A 16453-nucleotide genomic window follows, 5' to 3' on the forward strand; every position below is an offset into this window, starting at 1 on the left:
ATTGGGGGCTAAAGAATAAAACATGGTTTGGTTCTTATCTCACTGAAGATATAGTCTGAAATCTACTAATAAGCCAGCTATATTTATAAGTGGATGATTAATAGTGAAGAATATAGAGTAAGAAGTTGCAAGGAATGAAAATACACAAAAGCTATAGCTAGTTGCTACAGATTAGCAATAAGTTGCTTACATAACACGCTCCCAAAGCCAATGAGGGGGGAGATTACGAACCTACTTGTTGAGCCTGCGTTAATGGAACATACACACAACTTGATCCTACTCGTTGAGCCAATCAAGGCTGAAGCATTTTTCAGCTCCTTCAACACGAAGTCCGGGAACCACCTTCTCGACATGTTCCCACATCCACAAAGTCTCTACATCGCATATCACATGGCGTAGAGAAGTCAATGAAGCCGCAGAGCTAGGTATGCTCGTCAAGCTGCATTCTCTCATGTCGATTTTCTCAAGTGTCCTCACCTTTCCTATCTCTTCTGGAAGAAAACTCAGGTTGACACATTGAGAGATGTCTAGGTACTTTAGCCTCGGCAGCTCACAGATCTCTACAGGTAGAGCTTTCAGCTCCAGACAAGCGTATAGCCTCAGAAGTTGAAGTGCCTTTAGCTTGCTCAGATTCCTAGGCAACTCGCTGATGCGTGGACAGTTTGTTATGCTGATGGAGTTGAGAGAGGTGATTCCACAGACGGTCGTTGGTAGCTCCACGAGATCATCACAGTGATCTATTGTGAGATCAGACAAGTTTGGGAAGATCTGGGACATGTCTACTGATGTTTGGACAAAACTGTTATTGATCTTGCACAGGATCAGAGACATCTTGCGGAGGCTTTTTAAAGGAACGGTACTTGTAGAGAGTTCAGGGACATGAACCCTCTCAAGCCAGAGACTCTTGAGTTTGGCCAGATTGGTAAAGGTTGTGAAGTCATGAAGACGCGCAGGAGACATACCGTTGTTGATAATCACCAGCGCTCTGAGCCCGCCCATCTTAGCAATGAAAGGTGGCAATACATAGCTCTCCGCAGAGAAGTTTATTATCAGAACTTCTGCCTTAGGGAGTTCCATGTCAAACCACTCCATCTCAGTCATCTCCTCTGTAATAAGAAACAGAAGTCCATGTTAAAACGTTATATTCTAGTGATTAGAAGTTTGTCGTTTAACAGATTCTTGCCTGTGTGGATGGAGACTACACGTGCACTGTATGGCTCATCATTGCTCCTCTCCCATTCCTTGGGAAGCTCTGACTCTCTTCTCGGCATCAGTAGCCTCTCTCTTTTGTTAACTCTCCCACGGTTGCTAAGATGAAGTGCCAGGTCCCTTAGAACATCGTGCTGCGTCACAAAAATATCATAGTAGCTAGTGTACATAGCGCCAAACCTGCAAAAGTATCCATGGTAAGCTAGTTAAGTGGCTACAAAAGTAAGAGAAGATCATAAAGAGTTGGTTGCATACAGTACCTTGGATCTTTGACAAGAGTGAGGAGATTCCTGTTTGATAGATCAACAAGAACAGCAAAGGCAGTTGCATCCTCAAGATCATACATCTCAACCCACATGTTGATGATTACATCAAGAGGGATCTTCTTGTCTTCAGGGAAAGCACCCATATCCATGAAACACTCTCTGGTTTTAGGGTCTAGAGTCTCTAGAGTTGCTTCAATTTGAGCAAACACTCTACTCTCATGAGTTTCATCAGCAGGTTCACCTCTTGATAACCTGTTCACTACACCTTCCCAGTATTTTTCAGGTCGGCTTTTTAAAGAAGCACCAACAACTTTTAGAGACAAAGGTAGACCTTTACACTCAGCAACAACCTACCAAAGAGAGTCAATAACATGAGAAACTGAAAAAAAAAATGTTACTATGCATAGCAAACTTATTAGTACCTGCTTGACCAACACTTTGCTGAATCCAAAAGGTACTGATTTCTCATTGAACGCAGAGAGACAGAACAGAGACGTTGCTTCATTTTCATTTAGTAACTCTACTTCATAGGTTGTTCTAGGATCTGCTAGCTTAGACCGTGAGACCACAAGAGTTGTGGTTCCAGGAATGTTAAACATCAGCTTGTCCAGTGCTTCCCTTGTCCAAACATCATCAAGGATCACCAGCCTCCGTGTCTGACCGACTGGTTCAGGAAGAGTGGCACCAAAGCCATCTTCATTACCAGTAAGAAATCCCCAGATACAGGCTTTCAGTTCCTCAATATTAGGAGATTGTGAGACTGTCAGAAACAGAACCCGTCTCCCAAAGTGGCCTGTAAAAGAAAACAAATTCAAGCTTCTGAGAAACAGTCTCTATGATTCTAAAGCAGAGTCCAATATCAAGAACTCAACCAAACAACTCAGCAATAGTTCACCAGAGATGAACAAGACATAATCAAACATACAAACATAAGTAAAAGTACACTGAAGCATGATACATCATATCAACTAGTGTTCTAAAAATTGGTCTAGGCAACGCCTAAGCCACAAATTGGATCTAAACGATTTTTTCTTGATTTTATTTATTTATTTAAAAAAAATCACAAATTGGATCTAAACGATTTTTCTTGATAGATTTTTTTTTTTAATTTAATCGGTATCGTTCAAAAAATCAGGTGCCTGTCTAATCAATAACCTCATTCATATAAAGCGTCTAATTATCGACTAACAATATCTTGAACATTGATATCAACATAACATGCCATTAAACAACTCCATGGCCTGCCACAATAGATCTTAAAGGCTAAAGATAGAGCTTATATATTACCTAGGACATCTTCGTCCCTTGCAACCTCTTTAGCAAGAGTGGTCTTCCCTGAACCGCTCATCCCCGAGATCCCGACAAGTCCTCCTTCATCTTTCAAACCAAACATCATCTCCTTCACCTTCCTCTTTCCCAACTCCAACCCCACCCCCAAGTTCCCCAAATCACCATCTGTCATCGCAGCTTCACCTGCCTTCATCTCCTCCTGCACCAATCCACCACCCCTGATCTTCATAGACCCCATCTTCTCACTCAAGCTGTCAAAGCCCCTATCGATCCGGTCGAACCGAACCTCAGAGTCAGCACGAAGGTGATGAACGTCACAGAGAACGTGGAGAGGCAAGCCCTGGATGAACCTGGAGATCTTCTTCTCCAAGTCTTCCATTTTCTTGGCGTGGTATAGCTGGCGAACCATGTTCCAGCGGTTGCATTTGAGAACCTTGTCGGTGAGCTTCTTGCACTTGTCTAAGGTTTCGGAGAACATACGAAGCTGAACCTGGCGGTGAGCGCTCACTTCTACTCCGCTGTAGAGGATCTCCTTGATGGTCGGTTGAACGCCTGCGATCATGTTGGCGAGATTCTCGGCGACGCCTCTGCATCTCAAGGCTTTTTTGGATACGGCGAAGAGCTGCTTTACGAGCTCCGTCACGACTTCTCCGCCGATAAGTTCGGCCATGATGAGAGAAAGAGAGAGAGAGGGGATAGTTGGTGTGTGGTGAAGAAGAACTGAAGAAGAAAAGTTCCCCACGGCGGAGTGAAGTAAAGAAGTAGACGGGGGAGACGTGGGACCCACTCATGAAGCTTCGTCGCAGTTTACCTTATCTCTCAAGTCTTTGTTTAATTATTTAGTCTCCGGAGGAGAGGCGGAGACCCAATCAATACACAAAGACTTTTGGAAGAGAGACGCCGTGATTATGCCACGTCACCTTCAATTATTTGTGTTACGTAAGCGCGCGAAAACGGATATTTTTGTTCCATTCGGAGTAATATCCACTGGTTTTTATTGGGCTTTAGAGCCCAAGTTTTTGACGGCCCATTTATAAAAATTAGTCTCTTAGCCTTCGCTTAGAGTTTATCATGAGCTATCGAAAGAAACTGTGAACTGTGAAAGAAAACTAAGAGCAGACACACACACTAATGGCATCCATAGCTCGCCTTCCACTAACACATTCTCTTCCAACGATCCTAAACCATACGCGCTTCCTCCCTCGACGCCTCTCCTTTCCTACTTATCTCAATCGCTCTCCCTTTCGCTCCTTCTCAGCCGTCTCCTCCTCCTCCTCCTCCCAGGGTGATTCGAGATCGCTCGGGAGTGATTCTAATACTTCGATTGTCGACGATCTTCTTGATTATCTTAATGAATCATGGACTCAGTTTCACGCCACTGGTAAAATTCATTAAAACACAGTCTCCGACCTTGTTTCTTTGTTCATTTTATTAATTTGATTTGATTCTTATTTGATTTGCCAGCTGAGGCAAAGAGACAGCTTTTGGCTGCTGGGTTCCATCTCCTTAGTGAGAACGATGACTGGAATCTGAAACCTGGTGGCCGTTACTTCTTTACTCGAAACATGTCCTGTCTTGTTGCTTTTGCTGTCGGAGATAAGTGAGTTCCCTTTTCACTTATGTTTTTTTTTTTTGATAATTAAAAAGATTCTTATATGTTTCTTGTTTTGGTAGGTATGTTCCTGGGAATGGTTTTCATGCAATAGCTGCTCACACAGACAGTCCATGTCTTAAACTCAAACCAAAGTCAGCCTCTTCCAAGTCTGGCTACCTGATGGTGAATGTTCAGACTTACGGTGGTGGTTTGTGGCATACCTGGTTTGATCGTGACTTGAGTGTTGCAGGGAGAGCGATTGTGAGAGCTAGCGATGGTAACTTTGTTCATAGGCTTGTCAAAGTCAAAAGACCGTTGCTTCGAGTCCCCACTTTGGCCATTCATCTTGATCGGTATATACTTACTTGGACTAATGCATTTGGAACTAGTGTTTGAAGCTCCCTCTTGATGTTTTTGTTCTTCTTGTATTTGTTTTTTTTAGGACAGTGAACAGTGAGGGGTTCAAACCGAATTTGGAGACTCAGCTTGTTCCGTTACTGGCAACGAAACAAGATGAAACCTCGGCAGAATCAAAGGACAAAAGCGTATCTCCCTCCTCCAACAAAGATGCTCATCATCCGTTACTCATGCAGGTGTTATTTGCTAGAATTAGCCGTAATATTCATCGTTTGTTATAAAGCTGGATGACTGTGTTGCAGATTTTGTCAGATGATCTGGAGTGTAAGCCCGAGGACATAGTGAGTCTTGAGTTAAATATCTGTGACACCCAACCTAGCTGCCTTGGAGGAGCAAACAATGAGTTCATATTCTCTGGAAGACTAGATAATCTTGCTTCGAGCTTCTGCGCTTTGAGAGCTCTCATTGATTCATGTGCATCATCAGAAAGTCTTTCCACTGAACATGGTATCCGGATGATTGCTTTATTTGACAACGAGGAGGTATCCTTTTTTTCCTATCAGATATATCTAAGATTGCTTTTGTTTGAACACCTTCCATAACATTTTGCTTTATGCTGGCGATGTGCTAGAAAGGTTTAAGTCTTTATAAATGTTTTGGTTCAATAGGTAGGTTCAGATTCATGTCAAGGTGCAGGGGCACCCACCATGTTTCAAGCCATGAGACGGATTGTGAGTTCTCTAGGAAATGCTCAGGTCACGGAGTGTACCTTTGACCGTGCTATCAGAAAATCTTTTCTTGGTACCTTCGCAAGACATAGTCAGAATGTTTTTTTCTTCTTATCTTTTGGCTGAGACTTGTGTTTGGATGCTTGTGGTTGCAGTGTCTGCAGATATGGCTCATGGAGTGCACCCCAACTTTGCAGACAAGCATGAAGAGAATCACCGTCCTCAACTACACAAGGGTCTTGTTATCAAGCATAACGCAAACCAACGATATGCAACCAGTGGGATCACTTCTTTTCTTTTCAAAGAAGTTGCAAAGCTCCATGATCTTCCTATTCAGGTTAGATGTTCGTGAAAGACCCAAGAGTAAACAACATGAAGTAAAAAAGATTCTTAGAATCTATATATCATATACATCTTCTAGATGCTCTTCACTAGATTTGTGGTATTCGTGCAGGACTTTGTGGTGAGAAACGATATGGGATGTGGATCAACAATAGGACCTATATTGGCTTCAGGAGTCGGGATTCGAACCGTTGATTGTGGCATAGCTCAGCTTTCTATGCATAGGTATATTAATGACTCACAGTTCTTTGATCATATTTTACTAACCAAACTACCTTAAAGACTGAGCTTCTTAGGGCGGTACTTGTGAAACAGTGTGAGAGAGATTTGTGGAACAGATGATATAGACATAGCGTACAGACATTTCAAGGCGTTTTATCGATCTTTCTCAAGCGTAGATAGGAAGCTCACGGTGGATGATTAGCTGCTGCTGCTGCTGCAGGAGTTGTTTTCGGTCTAATGGTGTTTACTGGCGGTTTAGTGGTTTTCTTTGTTAAACCAAATTGGAAAATATATTCTTTTGTTTTTGGTGAAGGTTCTGATTTGTAATACGTGATTATGTTGTATTTTTTGCATTAAACAAAGTTCATGCATTTGTTTTTTTTTTTGTTTTTCTTTTGTAAACAAAGTTCATGCATTTGTTACCATAATTGATCTCATATGATTGATTAACTAATAAGAGTTTTTTTTTTTGAATTTTGGTTTTCTATCTCTCATAGTCATAAGGATATTTATTTATTTATCAATTTTGTATCTGGCAATGTGTATGCTTTCTCTTGTAATACTCATTGATTCAAAAATCAATTTTTGGTTAATAAGAAATTAGTAGGTTTCATGTGAGATAAAAGATGCTCCATACTCGGCAGAAGAAAAAAAAGTAAAATGAGTTTTTATTATTAACCAAGATAAAACCAAAATTAAACCGGTTTGAGTTCGGTCAACATCCAAAGATTGGAAAATTGACAGAAGTCAAACCAGATCCTACCAAAACTACTTGAAATAATCCAATCCATACGTTAACGTGTTATCTTTTCTTTGGCTCAACTTCAACTTATTCATTCACCAAACTTGGCACAAGAGATGTGACACACAATGTTTCTACCACTGTGTTACCTTGAATGACTTTCAAAATTCATTGGAAAACAAACCATTGAAAAAATCAGAGAAGTGGAGATTCTCATGTTCCATGTTCAACAAAATTCAAGAAACTTGTTTAGTGTAAGGTTAATTATGTCTAATTTATACTATTTGTTTCACTCATATCAAATTAAAAACATATGCATACTTAAAAAAATTTAAAGTAAGAATATCAAATGTGACAAATTATGGTACTACATAGGAGAATGTTTAATTTTCCATAAGTGAGGCGATCATGGAGGCAACATCCACCTCAGAGTTCATGGATAGATCTTCAGTACTCTCCACGAAATCAAAGATTTGGTCAATATCAAACTCTTGATAGCACCCATATAAGTTTCCTGGTAAAGCATTGGTGCTGTCAGAAACCGCTACCATCTGATTATCCTCACTAGAATTACTTGGAATCATCACCATTGCTCCATCTTCAGAGCCAGAACCAGCGCATGAATATCCATTCGTTGAGGCAACATTCATCTCCAAATTTGTAGCTATAAAACCGTCAGAGTTCATCTCAAAGTCAAAGAAGTCATCATCAAGATTAAGCGCTTGATCAAACCCATCCAAGTTTTCAAGTAAACCGTTGTTGTTGTTGTTGCTGTCAGAACTCGTTGCGATCTCACTGTTGTTGACAAACCCCTCCACATTCTCTGGTGAAACGTCTTGAATGCAAAGACTTGCCAAATAAGACTCGAAACCTAGGGCTTGGTCTCCATCAAGCTCCTGATGAGTTCCTTGTATAACATCCTTGTTGTTGTTGTTGTTCTTGTCAGAAACTGCTACTTTCTGATCCTCTTCTTTAAAGATCTTGACAAGCCCTTGGAGATTCTCAGGTTGATCCTCATGAATGTAGCTACTACTTGCACCAGCGGACTGAAAATTTAGGGTTTGGCTTTGATCAAAAACAACTTCCTTCTTCTTCTTCTTTGCATCCTCACGATTTGCCAAGGCCTTCGAACGTAACCCTTTGAGATTCTGCATCATCCTCGAAATAGAGTCCACCGCTTCACTCAACTCCTTGGGATCCTCCGACTCGGCAAGACGCTTGTCTTCCCACCAAAACTCTGACCCTAGATGATCTTCCCGAGGATACTGGTCCTTGAGGAAAGCAGAGACGACGTTATCAACCGAAGAGTGACCAAAAGAGTAGAATGACACGTTGGATTTGGAGCAAGGTGGAGTTGCTAAGATAGCAACTTGAGCACCGGAGAGAACACAAAGCTGGGCGGTTTTGCTGAAAAGACCTTTACGGCGCTTGGAGAAAGCAACCGATTTAGATTCTTTCCTCTCTATTTTCTTATCAGTCGGTATCTTCCTCTTCAAGCCTCCCATTGTTCGATTTCACAAACACACAGAGAAGAACGAGAGACAATGAATTTTTTTTGTTATGCGTTTTGGTAATGAACAGTACATCAGTATATATAGGCAAGGCTTCAAAGAACTCTCGTTCCTTTCCTTTTTTGTTAATCATTTGCTAATCTGTAATTAGAACGTTAATTACCTAAACTTTCCTTTTTTGGAGCTAATTACTCATAATCACCTGAAACCATGACCGGTTCACTCAAGCTATATTTTTTTGGTTTAGTTATAACGTACGTAGTAGTATTTGTTCTAGGTTTATATTGGTTTCAGCTTCTTCGGTTTACTTAATTATTAAAAAAGGAAATTACTTAACAATAAAAAAGGGAAGTTTAGACAGACTTGGTTCGCAAGTCATTGACTTGTCTTAAACCCTGGCTTTGACCATAGCTCTCAAGGGATTCTTCATCACCACCGCGAACACTAACTTCCCGGCGAAATCAACTCCACTCTCCGGCGGGTTTATGCTCCACTCAAACTCTTGAACCATCCTCGCCACCATTAGCTCCACGTGTACGATCGCCATCCCAAGCCCCGGGCATATCCGACGGCCGATTCCGAACGGCATCATCTTCACTCCAGCTACTCCGGTTAAGTCAGCGTCTTCTCCACCTGTTATAAACCGGTCCGGATCGAATTTATCCGGTTTAGACCAGATGTTCGGGTCTTCACTCATACCGGGAAGATAAAACTCCACGTTGGCTCCCACGGGAATATCGTAACCGGAGAGAGTCGTCGGCTCCGTAACGCCGTGAGTTAACGTGAAATACGTAGGCGGATGTCTCCTGAGAATCTCCTTGACGAAAGCTTTTAAAAAGACCATTTTATCCAGGTCCTTCTCGTCGACCGTTCGATCTCCCACCGTTGATTTAATCTCATCGTAGAGACGAGATTGAATCTTCGGATTCGTGATCAGCTGCGCGATCCCCCACTCGATCGCCGTCCCAGTCGTATCCGTTCCCGCGTTGAGAAACTCTGAGCATAGAGTCACGAGATCCTCGTCAGACGGCGTCGTTTCCCTACCATCGATTTTGAGATTGAATAGCGTATCGAGATACGCGAAAGACGACGCCGTTTTATCCGAGCCGGGGTTCTGAATCGCCGATCGCCGCTTCTCGATGAAGCCAACGACGAACTCCACCAGCTTCCGGCGAAGCTCGAGAGCGAGTTTCCTCTCCTTGGAGTAAAACGGCGTTAGCACCGGGAGGTAGTCGTGGATCCGCGGATCGACGGCGATTAAGATCTCCGTCATCATCCGATCCATCTTCTCGATCGACTCTTCATCCATTTCGATTCCGAAACACATATCTAGCAAGATGCAGAAAGCAGCGAATCTAGCGTTTCTCAGCACCCAGACGATCCCCTCGTGATCCCCAGCCTCCGATCTGATCCTCTCCACGAGCTTATCGACGGCGGATTTTCTGACGGAGGCGAATCCTTTCAACCGATTCGAGCTCAGGATGTTCTGAACCATGTTACGCCTCAGGGATCGCCACACGGGACCGTACATGGCGGAGTGGACGGTGATGTCGCTCGAGCTGAAGATTTTCCGGGTCGGGGTTTCGACGGGCCGGGTTGCGAATTGGGCCCCGCGCTCGATCAAGGCCTCGTGCGCGAGATTCGCGTCGGAGATGATGATCATCGTTCGGATCCCCATGCGTAGCGTGAGAATCGGGCCGTAGGTTTTTTTCATCTCGTCGACGTATTCGAAGAACTGCTTACCGGAGCGCGCGAACTGAAAGAGATTACCGACTACCGGCCAACCCGGTGGGCCTGGTGGGAGGTTCACGCGCTTCGACGTGTGAATTATTCGCGTGAGTGTGTAAACAAAAACGGTTACGAGAAGAGTGAAGAGGAAGAGGTCTAACATTTTGGCGCGCTTTTTCCTTGAGCTGAGCTTAGAGCTATGGAGGATTTGAATCAGTGATCAAGAACTGTTTGGATCAGTCAACAAGTTGTATATTTGCGTATTAATAGAAAACTTAGTATAACGCATGTGAATATATGTATCTTTAATTTCTAAAAATATGTCAAAATATCTGAATTTTTTGTTTTTAGAAAGCATAGTATAACGTATGTGAAATTGTGAAAATGTGTATCTTCAATTTCTAAAAATATGTTTTTTTGTAACATGCTCTCCATTTTTCATTTGGTATGAAGTTTAAGTTTCTTGTTTGGGATTGATTACCATTTTATACAAATACAATGATATATCCTTAAGAAATTTCACAACTTAGTATAAACCCAACTTATTTATTTATACATAATACCTCTGGGCCTGTGATATTTCCACTAGTTAGGCTTTTAATTTGTCCAATTGAATATTGATCCACATTCTTGTCTTTCTTCTCTTTAGGCTTTCTGTTTTACACTGGGAGACCATCACATGTAGCTAGATTTTAAATGCATTGAACATTTTGCAAAGTAGGGCTTTTACAATAATACATAAAAAGTATCTATTTCAAGTGATCAAATCAATGAGACAGTAAAAAAGTTTCTAGAGTTTAGGAGATAGAGAGGAGGGAATGTGAGTGATGTTGCGAAATTCCAAACAAGAAGAAAGCGCAGTGATGAGTTTCTTCACATCTTCTGTGGTATGTGTTGCACTTAATGTTACCCTTAACCTGAACAAAGAAAGAAAAAGAGCTTCATCGAGATTCATAGGAGAAGTGTGAAGTTTCTTTGTTTGTTTACCTGCAAGAATTGGGTGGCACTGTGGGTGGTCTGATTGCCATCACATGGAAGCCTGATTTTAATAGATACCTGCAACAATGTTGAGGAAGTCAAATCATCTATAAAACTGTGTGTGTGCATGTGCGAGGAAGAAGAAGAGAAAGAGTGTGAACCGGCTCCCTTGAAGGGCTTTCGCTTGATTGCCTACAACAAGTGAGATAATGGGGCTTGAGATTTGAACTCCAGATAATGCCTCAAACTCTTTCACCCTCTCCCATATTGCCTTTCTTCTCCATCCCTCCTTCCTCGCCACTACAACCGCTGCATAAGCAGCTGCAGCCATAGGGACAGGTATCGCTGTTGAGAATATGAATGAACGTCCTCTAGATTGGATCAGTTGCTTCCACTTCTTGCTGTTTCCAAAAAAATAAAATTAAGCTGTTACAGACTACTACCAGTCTAGTTTATCATAAGCTTTCCTGAACCTTAGAGAACTCAACCACTAAAACAAACTCTCTTGGTTTACGAATTATAGATCATATGGGTATGTGTACCTGCAAGCTATGAATCCACCATGACACCCTGCTGCCTTACTCAAAGTGCCCACACATAGATCTACATCGGCTTCACAGTTAAACTGCTCGGCTACGCCACCACCATTTTCTCCACAAACAAATGTTCCATGGGCCTGATTGATCGACTCAGTGTTATGTCTTCAGGACAAAGTAGTTGACACCAACAGCTAAAATTTGTAACGTGAATTTTCACTCAACTTACATCATCAATGGCTAGTAAGAAGCCATGCTTCTTTCGGAGCTGAGAGAGTTCTTCCATAGGTGCAAAGTCACCGTCCATACTAAATAAGCTGTAAAATAAATAAAAATAAAAAAACAAAATGAGAACAAACCATTAGAACTTCCTTTCATATGTCCACATTCTCAAACTACCAAAGTCGTTGATAAGTTTAGAATTTGCAGATAGCACTACAAAACTATGTTCAGACCGGAACATTTAAGTACTACAACTTATAACTAGTATAATAGAACAAAGGGTAGCAGTAAGTAAGTAAAAAATGTGACTAACCTATCAGTCACTACGACCTTCCTCTTCATTTTGCAACTTGATCTGTCCCAAAAAATTATAGATGACATAAGTGAAACTAGATATCAGGAGAGGAGAAGATATGGACAGGGAAGGGCTTACAGTAACGAATTAAGGTGATACATATCACAGTGTCGATAAACAAAAACTTCAACATTTCCTTGTCGTTCAGCAAGACGGATACCATCAATAATCGATGCATGATTCAGCGCATCAGAAAAGACGGCCACTTTTTCATTCTCCAGAGGTTTCCCACTTTCAGCCAAAAGAGAAGCAACACTTCCAATTGCAACCATCGCAGCCATATTGGCAGCAAACCCAGTAGGACAAACAAGACAATCCTAAAAAGATAAAAGAAAAAATCAATCAGCTTTCATCTAGATATACATCAATATCATGGGGACTCATGTTTTGTTTTTACCTCCTTTTTCTTCAGTTCCGCCAAACTAGACTCAAGCAAGCGATGATAATTGGTATAGCCACAAATTAACGCAGAACCCTTAGGTCCCATACCATATTCTTGGACTGCCTGCGTTGAAGACAAAACCATAAGACAGTGGAAGAAACATATGTTCGTTGGCATGATAAACGTTTTGAAAACATACGCTTGCAGCAGCATTTGCTATGGTAGGATGTGAGCTCAAACCCAAATAATCATTCCCAGAGAATAAAAGAAGCTTCTTGAACCGCTCTTTTCCACCCTCGCCTAACGCATCTCCACTAAAACCCTCTTCTCCTGCCAATGTGAAACTCTCAACTTAAAAAAAAATCGTTACTTTGGAAACTCCGAAACTGAAAATGAAACGTACCGTTGCTGGGTTCATCGTGAAGCCATTTCTGAAATGTGGGTATGGAGACAGAAACCTCAACTGAAGTCCGATCCCATTGACGCATACCGTCGAACACCTCGTACTCGTCTCCTTCATCACCTCTGCTTCTCGCCATTTCTTCATCTTTTTGACTAGATATACAAATGGGTCTCAGAGATCGAAGGACTTGTCTCGATTCAAGCACATTCACTGCTTCTTCCACACATTTATCCCACGAATTATCCGCCATTCGTGGAGAATTAAGTGTAAGGAGAATGCGTTTTAGTTCTTATACATGTTTGCAGAGAAGATGAGTAATGAGAAAAAACAGATTTGGTCACGTGAAAGTCACATGATTGGTTTGTTCTGGTTCTTCTACATGTTTGCAATTGCATTAGTGAAAAATCAGATTTAGTCACGTTCAAATCACATGATTGGTTTATTCTGGTTTGGTTCAATCCGGTTTACTCGAATCAGCTAAAACCTTCGAGAGATTGGAGATGGTGAAATCAAAAACTAGCAATGGCGCTTGATGTGAGAATCTTCGAAACCATCTCTCCTTCTCGCTTCATCTCCTTCACCATCCCCAACCCTAACTCTCCGTCGCATCTCCTCCGAGTCGCCGTCCTCGACTCGCCGATTCAATCCAGCGACTCATCTCCCCGGGTCGCCGCCATGCTCGTCCCCAAGCACCGAGAAACCGACTGGATCTTCTCCACCGAGTCAGGCCATCTCCAGCTCCTCCTCAACCTCCCCGAAATCTCTCGTCTGATACTAATCGGCGACGATCCCGAAGATCTCTCTAATTCCTCCGCCGCCGACGAAGACGAGAGACTCCAGCAGAGAGTGAAGCCTCTCGTCGCAGCTCTCTCACCCAAAACTTTAGTCAAAGAAGAAGTGCCGTTTCTGATTTACGAGGATGACGTTGTCACCAGAGTAGAGCTGGAGAGAACCATCGGGCCTTACGTAGGCGAAATGTTAATCGAAGACGTAGAGATTGAGATCGATGAGGTTACGAGAGAGTTCAGGAGGAGGTTGAGGTTTAAGAGAACGCCTAACTTAATCCAATCCGATATCAAGATGGTCCGTACAAGAGGAGAGGAGTTCGAGCCTCAGCTCACGGAGCTTGTGCATCCTTACTTGCCCCCGATGGTGGCGAGCCTCTCCTTGATTGGTTGTGATCTCAAACGTAGACCGAAGGCGTTGTGTATTGGCGTTGGAGGCGGAGGGTTGGTTAGTTTCTTGAAGTTGAAGTTAGGGTTTGAGGTTACGGGGGTGGAGATAGATCCTGAAGTGGTGAGGATCGCGAGGTGTTACTTTGGGTTGGAAGAGAGGTTTGCGAGTGTTCACGTTGGAGATGGTGTTGAGTTCTTGAAGAGGCTTGATGATGATGGTAGCAAGTTTGATGTGTTGATGGTTGATCTTGACTCTAGTGATCCGGTACACGGCGTGAGTGCTCCTCCGGTGGAGTTTGTGGGGAGAGATGTTCTGGTAGCTGCAAGGGCGGTTCTTGTTCCGTGTGGGGTTTTGGTTATCAATGTCATTCCTCTGAGCAAGAGGTTCTATGAAGAACTCAAGGATGTGTTTAGACGGGTGTTTGCTGGGTTGTATGAGATTGATGTTGGGAATGGTGAGAACAAAGTTCTCATTGCAACTGTTTCAGTTAGAGATGGCTTGAATGGTTTTACTATGGAGAATCTATCACCAGTTGTCTTGAAGTATGTTGATGCTATACAGAGGATTTGAGATGTTAAAACAGAAATTTTCGTTGCAATAAAGTTGAGTTCTCGATCCGATGTGTCGGAAGTAGAATAAACCAGATACCATATAAAAACAAAAGCTTATCGAAAATGTGTGTTCGTTCTTCCACAGCTTTGAGGTTACTAGTCTTCACTAAACTTGATCTTCTTAGGTAATGGCTGTGTATTTCCAACCTGTAAGCAGTAACAAAAGATCATGAGGTTCAGCTTCTGTGTTCCGACTTATATATAATGTAGAAGACTGTGAAATCGAATACTTACAAGCTCGGGGCATTGATATTCTATTCCAGCAGCTTCGATTCTCTTTCTCCTCTTCTGATCACGTTTCACAACCTTGTTCAACATTTTCCTATGCTCTTCCAATGTCCTTTCCTAAATACGTAAGAGAAATCAAAGTTAAAAGTCAAATGAGAAATGGTAAATTGAGAACAAGAAAAGTGAATAAAATATAATACCTTGTTATGTTGTTTACGCTCGATCTGAACCCAATCAACTGGTTTGTACTGGCACTTGAACCCTTTCCACCTAATACAACAATTCCGGACATAAAAGCATTATGATCAATACAATTCTTCACATGTTATCTTTGTGTAAACCATAGACATTGACCTTCTAAGCTTGCATCGTCAAGCACACAAGATATCATTCGAAAGAGAGCTATTCCACTCAGAAGCACATAGGCAGCCAAGCAAAATAACATTACACAACTGAATATGCCACAACTAACTATTCATAAAGAAAACAGATTCAAGAAGTCACTCACAGATTTGGTTTAACATCCTCAGGCGGAATAACACGGACTTGAAGCATGTGCTCGAGCAGCAGATAGTCATTCATCGCACCCGCTGCAATCTCCGCCACCTACATATAACAACCAAAATGAAAAGAGTCTTAAGAATTGAATCAGGAACATATACACAAAGGGTTTCACCATTTTTTAAAGGTTCAAAAGTATATACCTCGGGGTCCTCAAACTGAATGAATCCAAAATGTTTTGATTTCCCAGTCTAATAAGAAACAAAGAAGAAAAGTAATGAGAAAACAAATATAGCAAAGAAAACAAATAAAGTATAAATAACCTTTTTGTTTCGTGCGACTCTAACTCTCTTGACTGTTCCAAACTGAGTGAAGAAAGCTATGAACAACAAAGATACAAACAGTTTGAGCAGTGTGTGTGATCAAACACAATCAATCAATTTTAGCTTGTAATCAAGTTTTAAAAAAGAGTAACCTTCGATCTCAGTCTCGTAGAACCCGTGAGGGAGACGACCGATGTATAGCACTGTGGCTTTGTTCTCGATGGTTTTGGTCGCTGGAGCTTTTCGAGCTGGACCGCCTTCTAGTGGCTATTATTAAGAGAGACGAATAGAGAGATTCAAGTAATGGAATCGAAACGAATTTGAAGGTAAGGTGAAGGCGTTGAAGAAAAAAATTACCAGAAAATCAGCTGATGGTTTGGTGTTTTGGGGAGCAGCTAGCTGAGAAGAGGAAGAAGCAGCAGCGGAAGCGGTGATCTTCTTCATGTTCTTCTTCAGAGCTTTCTTCGCCTTGGCACCCATTGTTGCTGTCGTCGGCGGCGAAAGAGGAAGAGAGAGAGAGAGAGAGTCGAGATTCAAAATTAGGGTTTAGCTGAAACTTTATAAATATCTGCGACTTGTATTCTTCTCTTGTTTTTTTTTGTTTACGTTCGTTTTAAGGTAACGTAGTTTCTGAAAACGCTTTCTTCCAGCGTTTCGACAAACGTTTGGCTTGACGAAAGTTAGTTAAATGGGCCAATAGATAAATAATGTGAAAATATCATTGCTAACTCTGTGGATCTAAATAAGCT

General features: G+C 41.9%; 7 protein-coding genes across 8 annotated transcripts; 2 read left to right on the plus strand and 5 right to left on the minus strand.

Moving 5' to 3' along the window:
- Window positions 1-80: 80 nt before the first annotated feature.
- On the minus strand, window positions 81-3601 carry LOC111201514 (probable disease resistance protein At5g04720). Its single transcript, XM_022693649.2, has 5 exons — window positions 2763-3601; window positions 1898-2268; window positions 1470-1825; window positions 1184-1389; window positions 81-1106 (listed from the first exon to the last, which is right to left on the minus strand). Exons 1-5 carry the CDS (start codon window positions 3433-3435, stop codon window positions 277-279), a joined length of 2436 nt encoding a protein of 811 aa, XP_022549370.2. The 5' UTR covers window positions 3436-3601; the 3' UTR covers window positions 81-276.
- A 237-nt stretch (window positions 3602-3838) lies between these two features.
- LOC106433116 (probable aspartyl aminopeptidase) lies at window positions 3839-6387 on the plus strand. The gene is made up of 9 exons (XM_022693651.2): window positions 3839-4146; window positions 4230-4365; window positions 4440-4712; window positions 4802-4952; window positions 5019-5258; window positions 5385-5517; window positions 5600-5781; window positions 5899-6011; window positions 6102-6387. The coding sequence occupies exons 1-9, from the start codon at window positions 3897-3899 to the stop codon at window positions 6208-6210; spliced, it is 1587 nt and encodes a 528-aa protein (XP_022549372.1). The 5' UTR covers window positions 3839-3896; the 3' UTR covers window positions 6211-6387.
- Window positions 6361-8255, minus strand: LOC111201337 (agamous-like MADS-box protein AGL97). The gene has a single exon (XM_022693048.2). It carries the CDS (start codon window positions 8253-8255, stop codon window positions 7134-7136), a length of 1122 nt encoding a protein of 373 aa, XP_022548769.1. The 3' UTR covers window positions 6361-7133.
- Window positions 8256-8556: 301 nt separating this feature from the next.
- Window positions 8557-10548, minus strand: LOC106433117 (cytochrome P450 77A4-like). The gene has a single exon (XM_013873962.3). The coding sequence runs from the start codon at window positions 10150-10152 to the stop codon at window positions 8650-8652; it is 1503 nt and encodes a 500-aa protein (XP_013729416.2). The 5' UTR covers window positions 10153-10548; the 3' UTR covers window positions 8557-8649.
- Window positions 10549-10671: 123 nt separating this feature from the next.
- Window positions 10672-13218, minus strand: LOC106369377 (8-amino-7-oxononanoate synthase). 2 transcript variants are annotated; one of them, XM_022693646.2, is made up of 10 exons: window positions 12866-13218; window positions 12662-12792; window positions 12478-12585; window positions 12159-12397; window positions 12039-12080; window positions 11733-11820; window positions 11510-11643; window positions 11129-11368; window positions 10977-11045; window positions 10672-10906 (listed from the first exon to the last, which is right to left on the minus strand). In XM_022693646.2, the coding sequence occupies exons 1-10, from the start codon at window positions 13113-13115 to the stop codon at window positions 10780-10782; spliced, it is 1428 nt and encodes a 475-aa protein (XP_022549367.1). In that variant the 5' UTR covers window positions 13116-13218; the 3' UTR covers window positions 10672-10779. The 2 variants fall into 2 exon arrangements, with proteins under 2 accessions (XP_022549367.1, XP_048598577.1); XM_048742620.1 differs by lacking the exon at window positions 12866-13218 and having other exon boundaries at window positions 12478-12581.
- A 30-nt stretch (window positions 13219-13248) lies between these two features.
- LOC111201512 (eEF1A lysine and N-terminal methyltransferase-like) lies at window positions 13249-14656 on the plus strand. The gene has a single exon (XM_022693647.2). It carries the CDS (start codon window positions 13388-13390, stop codon window positions 14609-14611), a length of 1224 nt encoding a protein of 407 aa, XP_022549368.2. The 5' UTR covers window positions 13249-13387; the 3' UTR covers window positions 14612-14656.
- On the minus strand, window positions 14614-16322 carry LOC106372499 (uncharacterized RNA-binding protein C1827.05c-like). The gene is made up of 8 exons (XM_013812719.3): window positions 16062-16322; window positions 15857-15971; window positions 15705-15760; window positions 15585-15632; window positions 15389-15486; window positions 15081-15150; window positions 14887-14997; window positions 14614-14799 (listed from the first exon to the last, which is right to left on the minus strand). The coding sequence occupies exons 1-8, from the start codon at window positions 16182-16184 to the stop codon at window positions 14749-14751; spliced, it is 672 nt and encodes a 223-aa protein (XP_013668173.1). The 5' UTR covers window positions 16185-16322; the 3' UTR covers window positions 14614-14748.
- Between the last annotated feature and the right edge of the window lie 131 nt (window positions 16323-16453).

This window comes from Brassica napus, chromosome A10, assembly GCF_020379485.1.
Source record: "Brassica napus cultivar Da-Ae chromosome A10, Da-Ae, whole genome shotgun sequence".
NCBI classification, from domain to species: domain Eukaryota; kingdom Viridiplantae; phylum Streptophyta; class Magnoliopsida; order Brassicales; family Brassicaceae; genus Brassica; species Brassica napus.

What these genes read in the sequence shown, in the direction of transcription:
- LOC111201514 (XM_022693649.2), bottom strand. Translation starts at nt 3,435, where the DNA reads ATGGCCGAACTTATCGGCGGAGAAGTCGTGACGGAGCTCGTAAAGCAG. An exon ending in GCAAAGTGTTGGTCAAGCAG is followed by an intron (nt 1,826 to 1,897) that starts GTACTAATAAGT and finishes TCTCTTTGGTAG; the next exon opens with GTTGTTGCTGAGTGTAAAGG. An exon ending in ACTCTTGTCAAAGATCCAAG is followed by an intron (nt 1,390 to 1,469) that starts GTACTGTATGCA and finishes ATACTTTTGCAG; the next exon opens with GTTTGGCGCTATGTACACTA.
- LOC106433116 (XM_022693651.2), top strand. Translation starts at nt 3,897, where the DNA reads ATGGCATCCATAGCTCGCCTTCCACTAACACATTCTCTTCCAACGATC. An exon ending in TTGGCCATTCATCTTGATCG is followed by an intron (nt 4,713 to 4,801) that starts GTATATACTTAC and finishes TGTTTTTTTTAG; the next exon opens with GACAGTGAACAGTGAGGGGT. An exon ending in ATCATCCGTTACTCATGCAG is followed by an intron (nt 4,953 to 5,018) that starts GTGTTATTTGCT and finishes ACTGTGTTGCAG; the next exon opens with ATTTTGTCAGATGATCTGGA.
- LOC111201337 (XM_022693048.2), bottom strand. Translation starts at nt 8,255, where the DNA reads ATGGGAGGCTTGAAGAGGAAGATACCGACTGATAAGAAAATAGAGAGG.
- LOC106433117 (XM_013873962.3), bottom strand. Translation starts at nt 10,152, where the DNA reads ATGTTAGACCTCTTCCTCTTCACTCTTCTCGTAACCGTTTTTGTTTAC.
- LOC106369377 (XM_022693646.2), bottom strand. Translation starts at nt 13,115, where the DNA reads ATGGCGGATAATTCGTGGGATAAATGTGTGGAAGAAGCAGTGAATGTG. An exon ending in CGGAACTGAAGAAAAAGGAG is followed by an intron (nt 12,398 to 12,477) that starts GTAAAAACAAAA and finishes TTATCTTTTTAG; the next exon opens with GATTGTCTTGTTTGTCCTAC. An exon ending in AAAGCCCTTCAAGGGAGCCG is followed by an intron (nt 11,046 to 11,128) that starts GTTCACACTCTT and finishes ACATTGTTGCAG; the next exon opens with GTATCTATTAAAATCAGGCT.
- LOC111201512 (XM_022693647.2), top strand. Translation starts at nt 13,388, where the DNA reads ATGGCGCTTGATGTGAGAATCTTCGAAACCATCTCTCCTTCTCGCTTC.
- LOC106372499 (XM_013812719.3), bottom strand. Translation starts at nt 16,184, where the DNA reads ATGGGTGCCAAGGCGAAGAAAGCTCTGAAGAAGAACATGAAGAAGATC. An exon ending in TTCAGTTTGAGGACCCCGAG is followed by an intron (nt 15,487 to 15,584) that starts GTATATACTTTT and finishes TGTTATATGTAG; the next exon opens with GTGGCGGAGATTGCAGCGGG. An exon ending in AGCGTAAACAACATAACAAG is followed by an intron (nt 14,998 to 15,080) that starts GTATTATATTTT and finishes TTACGTATTTAG; the next exon opens with GAAAGGACATTGGAAGAGCA.